Below are 12,394 nucleotides of genomic sequence, written 5' to 3' on the forward strand. Positions count from 1 at the left end.
CTGTACAGAGGAGTCAGACATGCTGGGAACAGGGTATATATGTGGCAGGACGTGGCACTGTACGGAGGAGTCAGACACGCAGGGCACGCAGTATATAAGTGGCAGGACGTGTCAGACATGCTGGGACCAGAGTATATATGTGGCAGGACGTGGCACGGAGGTGTCAGACACGCTGGGCACGGAGTATGTAAGTGGCAGGACGTGGCACCGCACGGAGGTGTCAGACGTACCCCTGGTACTCAATGTACTTATAAATCATCCCGGCGATCAGCATGGCGATCAGCGCGTAATACCACGAGGAGATAAACATCAGGGCCAGGCATATACTCATCCCAAGGAAGGACAGCGCCCTGCGGCACGGAGAGAGGAGCGTCACCCCATCGCTGCCAGGGGACCTGGGTGTGTGTGTATCCATGTACGTGTGTGTGTGTGTATCCATGTACGTGTGTGTGTGTGTATCCATGTACGTGTGTGTGTGTGTATCCATGTACGTGTGTGTGTGTGTATCCATGTACGTGTGTGTGTATCCATGTACGTGTGTGTGTGTGTATCCATGTACGTGTGTGTGTGTGTATCCATGTACGTGTGTGTGTGTGTGTATCCATGTACGTGTGTGTGTGTGTATCCATGTACGTGTGTGTGTGTATCCATGTACCTGTGTGTGTATCCATGTACGTGTGTGTGTGTGTATCCATGTACCTGTGTGTGTATCCATGTACGTGTGTATGTGTATCCATGTACGTGTGTGTGTGTATCCATGTACGTGTGTGTGTGTATCCATGTACGTGTGTGTATCCATGTACGTGTGTGTATCCATGTACGTGTGTATGTGTATCCATGTACGTGTGTATGTGTATCCATGTACGTGTGTATGTGTATCCATGTACGTGTGTGTGTGTGTGTATCCATGTACGTGTGTGTGTGTGTGTATCCATGTACGTGTGTGTGTGTGTATCCATGTACGTGTGTGTGTGTATCCATGTACATGTGTGTGTGTATCCATGTACGTGTGTGTGCGTATCCATGTACGAGTGTGTGCGTATCCATGTACGTGTGTGTGTGTATCCATGTACGTGTGTGTGTGTATCCATGTACGTGTGTGTGTGTATCCATGTACGTGTGTGTGTATCCATGTACGTGTGTGCCTATCCATGTACGTGTGTGCGTATCCATGTACGTGTGTGCGTATCCATGTACGTGTGTGCGTATCCATGTGCGTGTGTGCGTATCCATGTGCGTGTGTGCGTATCCGTGTGCGTGTGTGCGTATCCGTGTGCGTGTGTGCATATCCGTGTGCGTATCCATGTACGTGTGTGCGTATCCACGTACGTGTGTGCGTATCCATGTACGTGTGTGCGTATCCATGTACGTGTGTGCGTATCCATGTACGTGTGTGCGTATCCATGTACGTGTGTGCGCGTATCCATGTACGTGTGTGCGTATCCATGTACGTGTGTGCGTATCCATGTACGTGTGTGCGTATCCATGTACGTGTGTGCGTATCCATGTACGTGTGTGCGTATCCATGTGCGTATCCATGTGCGTGTGTGCGTATCCGTGTGCGTGTGTGCGTATCCGTGTGCGTATCCATGTACGTGTGTGCGTATCCATGTGCGTGTGTGCGTATCCATGTACGTGTGTGCGTATCCATGTACGTGTGTGCGCCTATCCATGTACGTGTGTGCGCCTATCCATGTACGTGTGTGCGCCTATCCATGTACGTGTGTGCGCCTATCCATGTACGTGTGTGCGCCTATCCATGTACGTGTGTGCGCCTATCCATGTACGTGTGTGCGCCTATCCATGTACGTGTGTGCGCCTATCCATGTACGTGTGTGCGCCTATCCATGTACGTGTGTGCGCCTATCCATGTACGTGTGTGCGCCTATCCATGTACGTGTGTGCGCCTATCCATGTACGTGTGTGCGCCTATCCATGTACGTGTGTGCGCCTATCCATGTACGTGTGTGTGCCTATCCATGTACGTGTGTGCCTATCCATGTACGTGTGTGCCTATCCATGTACGTGTGTGCGTATCCATGTACGTGTGTGCCTATCCATGTACGTGTGTGCCTATCCATGTACGTGTGTGCCTATCCATGTACGTGTGTGCCTATCCATGTACGTGTGTGCGTATCCATGTACGTGTGTGCGTATCCATGTACGTGTGTGTGTGTAACCATGTACGTGTGTGTGTGTATCCATGTACGTGTGTGTGTGTATCCATGTACGTGTGTGTGTGTATCCATGTACGTGTGTGTGTGTATCCATGTACGTGTGTGTGTGTAACCATGTACGTGTGTGTGTGTATCCATGTACGTGTGTGTATCCATGTACGTGTGTGTGAGCGCGGCAGCGTGCGTATGTGAGTGTGTGTGTATCCATTTACGTGTGTGTGCCTATCCATGTATGTGTGTATCCATGTACATGTGTGTGCCTGTGCAAGTGTGCGTATGTGGCAGCGTGCGTATGTGAGTGTATGTGTGTATCCATGTACGTGTGTGTGTGTGTGTGTGGCAGCGTGCGTATGTGAGAGAGTGTGTGTGTATATCCATGTAAGTGAGTGAGTGTGCGGCAGCGTGCGTATGCGAGAGTGTGTGTGTATATCCATGTAAGTGAGTGAGTGTGCGGCAGCGTGCGTATGTGAGAGTGTGTGTGTATATCCATGTAAGTGAGTGAGTGTGCGGCAGCGTGCGTATGTGAGAGTGTGTGTGTATATCCATGTAAGTGAGTGAGTGTGCGGCAGCGTGCGTATGTGAGAGTGTGTGTGTATATCCATGTAAGTGAGTGAGTGTGCGGCAGCGTGCGTATGTGAGAGAGTGTGTGTGTATATCCATGTAAGTGAGTGAGTGTGCGGCAGCATGCGTATGTGAGAGTGTGTGTGTATATCCATGTAAGTGAGTGAGTGCGCGGCAGCATGCGTATGTGAGAGTGTGTGTGTATATCCATGTAAGTGAGTGAGTGCGCGGCAGCGTGCGTATGAGTGTGTGTTTCCCCCCCCCCCCCCCTCCCGCCCGACTCTGTTCCTTACCAATGGTAAAATTTAAACCTCGGCCTCCAGTTCGGGGTCCTGAGCAGCGTCTGCACTGCGCACGCCAAATTAACGAACAAATAGCACATCAGGAAGAACCTAACGGGGAAAATACGGACATGTAATATATCTCTATATCTCCAAATATCTATATAGATATATATCCCGGGATTATATGAAACATACATTCCAAATCGGTGATACTCCACATTACTCCTTTTGCCGCCGGGAAACAATGTAAGGCCTTAAATTGTCTTCTGTGGGTATAACGTGCGTTATGGAATAACACTGCTTAGTGAATAGGGCCCTAAATGCCAGAATTTGGTATAAAACAAGATAACCTATTGATTAACTATTGATTATTTACCCTGTCACTGCCAGTGAGGCCTGCAGAATAACAGGAGGGGAAGGGGGGGGGGGTCCCCTCTCTTACATGGATAAGATGGGCGGGGGGGGGTCCCCTCTCTTACATGGATAAGATGGGCAGGGGTCCCCTCTCTTACATGGATAAAATGGGCAGTGGGGGAGGGTCCCCTCTCTTACATGGATAAGATGGGCGGGGGGGTTCCCCCCTCTCTTACATGGATAAGATGGGCGGGGGGGGGTCCCCCTCTCTTACATGGATAAAATGGGCGGGGGGGTCCCCCTCTCTTACATGGATAAGATGGGTGGGGGGGGGTCCCCTCTCTTACATGGATAAGATGGGCGGAGGGGGGGGGTCCACCTCTCTTACATGGATAAGATGGGCGGGGGGGGGTCCCCCCTCTTACATGGATAAGATGGGCGGGGGGGGTCCCCCTCTCTTACATGGATAAGATGGGCGGGGGGGGTCCCCCTCTCTTACATGGATAAGATGGGCGGGGGGGGGGGTCCACCTCTCTGACATGGATAAGATGGGCGGGGGGGGTCCCCCCTCTTACATGGATAAGATGGGCGGGGGGGGTCCCCCCTCTTACATGGATAAGATGGGCGGGGTGGGTCCCCCTCTCTTACATGGATAAGATGGGCGGGGGGGGTCCCCCTCTCTTACATGGATAAGATGGGCGGGGGGGTCCCCCTCTCTTACATGGATAAGATGGGTGGGGGGGTCCCCTCTCTTACATGGATAAGATGGGCGGGGGTCCCCTCTCTTACATGGATAAGATGGGCGGGGGGGTCCCCTCTCTTACATGGATAAGATGGGTGGGGGGGTCCCCCTCTCTTACATGGATAAGATGGGCGGGGGGTCCCCCTCTCTTACATGGATAAGATGGGCGGGGGGGTCCCCCTCTCTTACATGGATAAGATGGGCGGGGGGTCCCCCTCTCTTACATGGATAAAATGGGCAGTGGGGGAGGGTCCCCTCTCTTACATGGATAAGATGGGTGGGGGGAGGGTCCCCTCTCTTACATGGATAAGATGGGCGGGGGGGGTCCCCTCTCTTACATGGATAAGATGGGTGGGGGGGGGGGTCCCCTCTCTTACATGGATAAGATGGGCGGGGGGGGGGTCCCCCTCTCTTACATGGATAAGATGGGCGGCGGTGGGTCCCCCTCTCTTACATGGATAAGATGGGCGGGGGGGGTCCCCCTCTCTTACATGGATAAGATGGGCGGGGGGGTCCCCCTCTCTTACATGGATAAGATGGGTGGGGGGGATCCCCCTCTCTTACATGGATAAGATGGGCGGGGGGGGGGTCCCCTCTCTTACATGGATAAGATGGGCGGGGGGTCCCCTCTCTTACATGGATAAGATGGGTGGGGGGGGTCCCCTCTCTTACATGGATAAGATGGGCGGGGGGGTCCCCCTCTCTTACATGGATAAGATGGGCGGGGGGTCCCCCTCTCTTACATGGATATGATGGACGGGGGGTCCCCCTCTCTTACATGGATAAGTTGGGCGGGGGGGTCCCCCTCTCTTACATGCATAAGATGGGCGGGGGGGTCCCCCTCTCTTACATGGATAAGATGGGTGGGGGGGGTCCCCTCTCTTTACATGGATAAGATGGGCGGGGGGGGGGGTGTCCACTCTCTTACATGGATAAGATGGGCGGGGGGTCCCCCTCTCTTACATGGATATGATGGACGGGGGGTCCCCCTCTCTTACATGGATAAGTTGGGCGGGGGGGTCCCCCTCTCTTACATGCATAAGATGGGCGGGGGGGTCCCCCTCTCTTACATGGATAAGATGGGTGGGGGGGGTCCCCTCTCTTACATGGATAAGATGGGCGGGGGGGGGTGTCCACTCTCTTACATGGATAAGATGGGTGGGGGGGGGGTCCCCTCTCTTACATGGATAAAATGGGCAGGGGGGGGTCCCCCGCTCTTACATGGATAAGATGGGCGGGGGGGTCCCCCTCTCTTACATGGATAAGATGGGCGGGGGGGTCCCCCTCTCTTACATGGATAAGATGGGCGGGGGGGTCCCCCTCTCTTACATGGATAAGATGGGCGGGGGGGTCCCGGGGGGGTCCCCCTCTCTTACATGGATAAGATGGGCGGGGGGGGGGTCCCCTCTCTTACATGGATAAGATGGGCGGGGGGGGGGGGTCCCCTCTCTTACATGGATAAGATGGGCGGGGGGGGGGGGTCCCCTCTCTTACATGGATAAGATGGGCGGGGGGGGGTCCCCTCTCTTACATGGATAAGTTGGGCGGGGGGGTCCCCCTCTCTTACATGCATAAGATGGGCGGGGGGGTCCCCCTCTCTTACATGGATAAGATGGGCGGGGGGGTCCCCTCTCTTTACATGGATAAGATGGGCGGGGGGGGTCCCCTCTCTTACATGGATAAGATGGGTGGGGGGGGGGTATCCACTCTCTTACATGGATAAAATGGGCAGGGGGGGTCCCCCGCTTTTACATGGATAAGATGGGCGGGGGGTCCCCCTCTCTTACATGGATAAGATGGGCGGGGGGGTCCCCCTCTCTTACATGGATAAGATGGGCGGGGGGGTCCCCCTCTCTTACATGGATAAGATGGGCGGGGGGGTCCCGGGGGGGTCCCCCTCTCTTACATGGATAAGATGGGCGGGGGAGGGTCCCCTCTCTTACATGGATAAGATGGGCGGGGGTCCCCTCTCTTACATGGATAAGATGGGCGGGGGGGGGGGTCCCCTCTCTTACATGGATAAGATGGGCGGGGGGGGGTCCCCTCTCTTACATGGTGGGCGGGGGGGTCCCCTCTCTTACATGGAGAAGATGGGAGGGGGGGGGGGTCCCCCTCTCTTACATGGATAAGATGGGCGGGGGGGTCCCCTCTCTTACATGGATAAGATGGGCAGTGGGGGAGGGTCCCGTCTCTTACATGGCTTGGATGGGCAGGGGGGGGTCCCCCTCTCTTACATGGATAAGATGGGCAGTGGGGGAGGGTCCCCTCTCTTACATGGATAAGATGGGCAGGGGGGGGTCCCCCTCTCTTACATGGATAAGATGAGCGGGGGGGGTCCCCCCTCTCTTACATGGATAAGATGGGCAGGGGGGGGTCCCCCTCTTTTACATGGATAAGATGGGTGGGGGGGTCCCCCCTCTCTTACATGGATAAGATGGGCGGGGTGGGGGGGGTCCCCCCTCTCTTACATGGATAAGATGGGCGGGGGGGGGGTCCCCCCTCTCTTACATGGATAAGATGGGCAGGGGGGGGTCCCCCTCTCTTACATGGATAAGATGGGTGGGGGGGGGGGGTCCCCCCTCTCTTACATGGATAAGATGGGCAGGGGGGGGTCCCCCTCTCTTACATGGATAAGATGGGTGGGGGGGGGGGTCCCCCCTCTCTTACATGGATAAGATGGGCGGGGTGGGGGGAGGTCCCCCCTCTCTTACATGGATAAGATGGGCGGGGGGGGGGGGGTCCCCCCTCTCTTACATGGATAAGATGGGCAGAGGGAGGGTCCCCTCTCTTACATGGATAAGATGGGGGCGACCATATCCAGCGACGCGATGAGAATTCCCAGCTCCGCGATTAAAGCCGTCAGCAGCAGCGCCCACGTTGGCTCGCCGTTCGCCTTCCCGTGTCCGAAAACCTGGGCGACACAAAGGTCGTTAACGAGACCGCGCCCCCCACATCGTGAAACCCCGCAGCAGCTTCCGGCGCGCGAGAGAGATTGGCCGATTTATGGGCGGTGAGGATTTTTTAAATGGCTGCCATCGGAATTTCAGCAGGGCTGGCCGACACCAGTCCTCAAGGGCCACCAACAGGTCAGGTTTTTAGGATATGCCTGCTTCACCACAGGTGACTCAGAGGCTTCAGTCGAAGACAGCCACCTCTGCTGAAGCAGGGATATCCGTAAACCCTGATCGTAAACCCTGATCGAAATCAAAGACTGAGCCACCTGCGCACAGCGTGAGCCCGGCGTAACGTGACGCACAGCGTGAGCCCGGCGTAACGTGACAGCGTGAGCCCGGTGTAACGTGACGCACAGTGTGAGCCCGGCGTAACGTGACACACAGCGTGAGCCCGGCGTAACGTGACGCACAGCGTGAGCCCGGCGTAACGTGACGCACAGCGTGAGCCCGGCGTAACGTGACGCACAGCTTGAGCCCGGCGTAACGTGACGCACAGCGTGAGCCCGGCGTAACGTGACGCACAGCGTGAGCCCGGCGTAACGTGACGCACAGCGTGAGCCCGGCGTAACGTGACGCACAGCGTGAGCCCGGCGTAACGTGACAGTGTGAGCCCGGCGTAACGTGACGCGCAGCGTGAGCCCGGCGTAACGTGACAGTGTGAGCCCGGCGTAACGTGACGCACAGCTTGAGCCCGGCGTAACGTGACGCACAGCGTGAGCCCGGCGTAACGTGACGCACAGCGTGAGCCCGGCGTAACGTGACAGTGTGAGCCCGGCGTAACGTGACGCACAGCGTGAGCCCGGCGTAACGTGACGCACAGCGTGAGCCCGGCGTAACGCGACGCACAGCGTGAGCCCGGCGTAACGTGACGCACAGCGCGAGCCCGGCGTAACGTGACGCACAGCGTGAGCCCGGCGTAACGTGACGCACAGCGTGAGCCCGGCGTAACGTGACGCACAGCGTGAGCCCGGCGTAACGTGACGCACAGCGTGAGCCCGGCGTAACGTGACAGTGTGAGCCCGGCGTAACGTGACAGTGTGAGCCCGGCGTAACGTGACGCACAGCGTGAGCCCGGCGTAACGTGACGCACAGCGTGAGCCCGGCGTAACGTGACGCACAGCGTGAGCCCGGCGTAACGTGACGCACAGCGTGAGCCCGGCGTAACGTGACGCACAGCGTGAGCCCGGCGTAACGTGACGCACAGCGTGAGCCCGGCGTAACGTGACGCACAGCGTGAGCCCGGCGTAACGTGACGCACAGCGTGAGCCCGGCGTAACGTGACGCACAGCGTGAGCCCGGCGTAACGTGACGCGCAGCGTGAGCCCGGCGTAACGTGACGCACAGCGTGAGCCCGGCGTAACGTGACAGTGTGAGCCCGGCGTAACGTGACGCACAGCGTGAGCCCGGCGTAACGTGACGCACAGCGTGAGCCCGGCGTAACGTGACGCACAGCGTGAGCCCGGCGTAACGTGACAGCGTGAGCCCGGCGTAACGTGACAGCGTGAGCCCGGCGTAACGTGACGCACAGCGTGAGCCCGGCATAACGTGACGCGCAGCGTGAGCCCGGCGTAACGTGACGCACAGCGTGAGCCCGGCGCAACGTGACGCAGAGCGTGAGCCCGGCGTAACGTGACGCGCAGCGTGAGCCCGGCGTTACGTGACACAGCGTGAGCCCGGCGTAACGTGACGCGCAGCGTGAGCCCGGCGTAACGTGACGCGCAGCTTGAGCCCGGCGTAACGTGACGCGCAGCGTGAGCCCGGCGTAACGTGACGCGCAGCGTGAGCCCGGCGTAACGTGACGCGCAGCGTGAGCCCGGCGTAACGTGACGCGCAGCGTGAGCCCGGCGTAACGTGACGCGCAGCGTGAGCCCGGCGTAACGTGACGCGCAGCGTGAGCCCGGCGTAACGTGACAGTGTGAGCCCGGCGTAACGTGACAGTGTGAGCCCGGCGTAACGTGACGCGCAGCGTGAGCCCGGCGTAACGTGACGCACAGCGTGAGCCCGGCGTAACGTGACAGTGTGAGCCCGGCGTAACGTGACAGTGTGAGCCCGGCGTAACGTGACACACAGCGTGAGCCCGGCGTAACGTGACGCGCAGCGTGAGCCCGGCGTAACGTGACGCGCAGCGTGAGCCCGGCGTAACGTGACGCGCAGCGTGAGCCCGGCGTAACGTGACGCACAGCGCGAGCCCGGCGTAACGTGACGCCCAGCGAGCCCGGCGTAACGTGACGCACAGCGCGAGCCCGGCGTAACGTGACGCACAGTGCGAGCCCGGCGTAACGTGACGCACAGCGTGAGCCCGGCGTAACGTGACGCACAGCGCGAGCCCGGCGTAACGTGACGCGCAGCGTGAGCCCGGCGTAACGTGACGCGCAGCGTGAGCCCGGCGTAACGTGACGCACAGCGTGAGCCCGGCGTAACATGACGCACAGCGTGAGCCCGGCGTAACGTGACGCACAGACGTGCCCGGCGTAACGTGACGCACAGCGCGAGCCCGGCGTAACGTGACGCACAGCGCGAGCCCGGCGTAACGTGACGCACAGCGCGAGCCCGGCGTAACGTGACGCACAGCGCGAGCCCGGCGTAACGTGACGCACAGCGCGAGCCCAGCGTAACGTGACGCGCAGCGTGAGCCCGGCGTAACGTGACGCGCAGCGTGAGCCCGGCGTAACGTGACACACAGCGTGAGCCCGGCGTAACATGACGCGCAGCGTGAGCCCGGCGTAACATGACGCACAGCGTGAGCCCGGCGTAACGTGACGCACAGCGTGAGCCCGGCGTAACGTGACGCACAGCGTGAGCCCGGCGTAACGTGACGCACAGCTTGAGCCCGGCGTAACGTGACGCACAGCGTGAGCCCGGCGTAACGTGACGCACAGCGTGAGCCCGGCGTAACGTGACGCGCAGCGTGAGCCCGGCGTAACGTGACGCACAGCGTGAGCCCGGCGTAACGTGACAGTGTGAGCCCGGCGTAACGTGACGCACAGCGTGAGCCCGGCGTAACGTGACAGTGTGAGCCCGGCGTAACGTGACGCACAGCGTGAGCCCGGCGTAACGTGACGCACAGCGTGAGCCCGGCGTAACGTGACAGTGTGAGCCCGGCGTAACGTGACGCACAGCGTGAGCCCGGCATAACGTGACACACAGCGCGAGCCCGGCGTAACGTGACGCACAGCGTGAGCCCGGCGTAACGTGACGCACAGCGTGAGCCCGGCGTTATGTGACGCACAGCGTGAGCCCGGCGTAACGTGACGCACAGCGTGAGCCCGGCGTAACGTGACAGTGTGAGCCCGGCGTAACGTGACGCGCAGCGTGAGCCCGGCGTTATGTGACGCACAGCGTGAGCCCGGCGTAACGCGACGCACAGCGTGAGCCCGGCGTAACGTGACAGTGTGAGCCCGGCGTAACGTGACGCACAGCGTGAGCCCGGCGTAACGTGACAGCGTGAGCCCGGCGTAACGTGACAGCGTGAGCCCGGCGTAACGTGACGCACAGCGTGAGCCCGGCATAACGTGACGCGCAGCGTGAGCCCGGCGTAACGTGACGCACAGCGTGAGCCCGGCGCAACGTGACGCAGAGCGTGAGCCCGGCGTAACGTGACGCGCAGCGTGAGCCCGGCGTTACGTGACACAGCGTGAGCCCGGCGTAACGTGACGCGCAGCGTGAGCCCGGCGTAACGTGACGCGCAGCTTGAGCCCGGCGTAACGTGACGCGCAGCGTGAGCCCGGCGTAACGTGACGCGCAGCGTGAGCCCGGCGTAACGTGACGCGCAGCGTGAGCCCGGCGTAACGTGACGCGCAGCGTGAGCCCGGCGTAACGTGACGCGCAGCGTGAGCCCGGCGTAACGTGACGCGCAGCGTGAGCCCGGCATAACGTGACAGTGTGAGCCCGGCGTAACGTGACAGTGTGAGCCCGGCGTAACGTGACGCGCAGCGTGAGCCCGGCGTAACGTGACGCACAGCGTGAGCCCGGCGTAACGTGACAGTGTGAGCCCGGCGTAACGTGACAGTGTGAGCCCGGCGTAACGTGACACACAGCGTGAGCCCGGCGTAACGTGACGCGCAGCGTGAGCCCGGCGTAACGTGACGCGCAGCGTGAGCCCGGCGTAACGTGACGCGCAGCGTGAGCCCGGCGTAACGTGACGCACAGCGCGAGCCCGGCGTAACGTGACGCCCAGCGAGCCCGGCGTAACGTGACGCACAGCGCGAGCCCGGCGTAACGTGACGCACAGTGCGAGCCCGGCGTAACGTGACGCACAGCGTGAGCCCGGCGTAACGTGACGCACAGCGCGAGCCCGGCGTAACGTGACGCGCAGCGTGAGCCCGGCGTAACGTGACGCGCAGCGTGAGCCCGGCGTAACGTGACGCACAGCGTGAGCCCGGCGTAACATGACGCACAGCGTGAGCCCGGCGTAACGTGACGCACAGACGTGCCCGGCGTAACGTGACGCACAGCGCGAGCCCGGCGTAACGTGACGCACAGCGCGAGCCCGGCGTAACGTGACGCACAGCGCGAGCCCGGCGTAACGTGACGCACAGCGCGAGCCCGGCGTAACGTGACGCACAGCGCGAGCCCAGCGTAACGTGACGCGCAGCGTGAGCCCGGCGTAACGTGACGCGCAGCGTGAGCCCGGCGTAACGTGACACACAGCGTGAGCCCGGCGTAACATGACGCGCAGCGTGAGCCCGGCGTAACATGACGCACAGCGTGAGCCCGGCGTAACGTGACGCACAGCGTGAGCCCGGCGTAACGTGACGCACAGCGTGAGCCCGGCGTAACGTGACGCACAGCTTGAGCCCGGCGTAACGTGACGCACAGCGTGAGCCCGGCGTAACGTGACGCACAGCGTGAGCCCGGCGTAACGTGACGCACAGCGTGAGCCCGGCGTAACGTGACAGTGTGAGCCCGGCGTAACGTGACGCACAGCGTGAGCCCGGCGTAACGTGACAGTGTGAGCCCGGCGTAACGTGACGCACAGCGTGAGCCCGGCGTAACGTGACAGTGTGAGCCCGGCGTAACGTGACGCACAGCGTGAGCCCGGCATAACGTGACACACAGCGCGAGCCCGGCGTAACGTGACGCACAGCGTGAGCCCGGCGTAACGTGACGCACAGCGTGAGCCCGGCGTTATGTGACGCACAGCGTGAGCCCGGCGTAACGTGACGCACAGCGTGAGCCCGGCGTTATGTGACGCACAGCGTGAGCCCGGCGTAACGCGACGCACAGCGTGAGCCCGGCGTAACGTGACAGTGTGAGCCCGGCGTAACTTGACGCACAGTGTGAGCCCGGCGTAACGTGACGCACAGCGTGAGCCCGGCGTAA

The 12,394-nt window shown here is 60.5% G+C and overlaps 1 protein-coding gene across 1 annotated transcript in view; it reads right to left on the reverse strand.

Annotated features, from left to right (window-relative positions):
- Nucleotides 1–12,394, reverse strand: part of SLC12A4 (solute carrier family 12 member 4) — a 67,694-nt gene that overhangs the window by 14,015 nt on the left and 41,285 nt on the right. The window contains 3 exon segments of the mRNA XM_075576950.1: nucleotides 231–350; nucleotides 3,032–3,130; nucleotides 6,911–7,029. Coding sequence (XP_075433065.1) covers nucleotides 231–350; nucleotides 3,032–3,130; nucleotides 6,911–7,029 — 338 coding nt within the window.

Source organism: Ascaphus truei, chromosome 19 (assembly GCF_040206685.1).
Source record: "Ascaphus truei isolate aAscTru1 chromosome 19, aAscTru1.hap1, whole genome shotgun sequence".
NCBI lineage: Eukaryota > Metazoa > Chordata > Amphibia > Anura > Ascaphidae > Ascaphus > Ascaphus truei.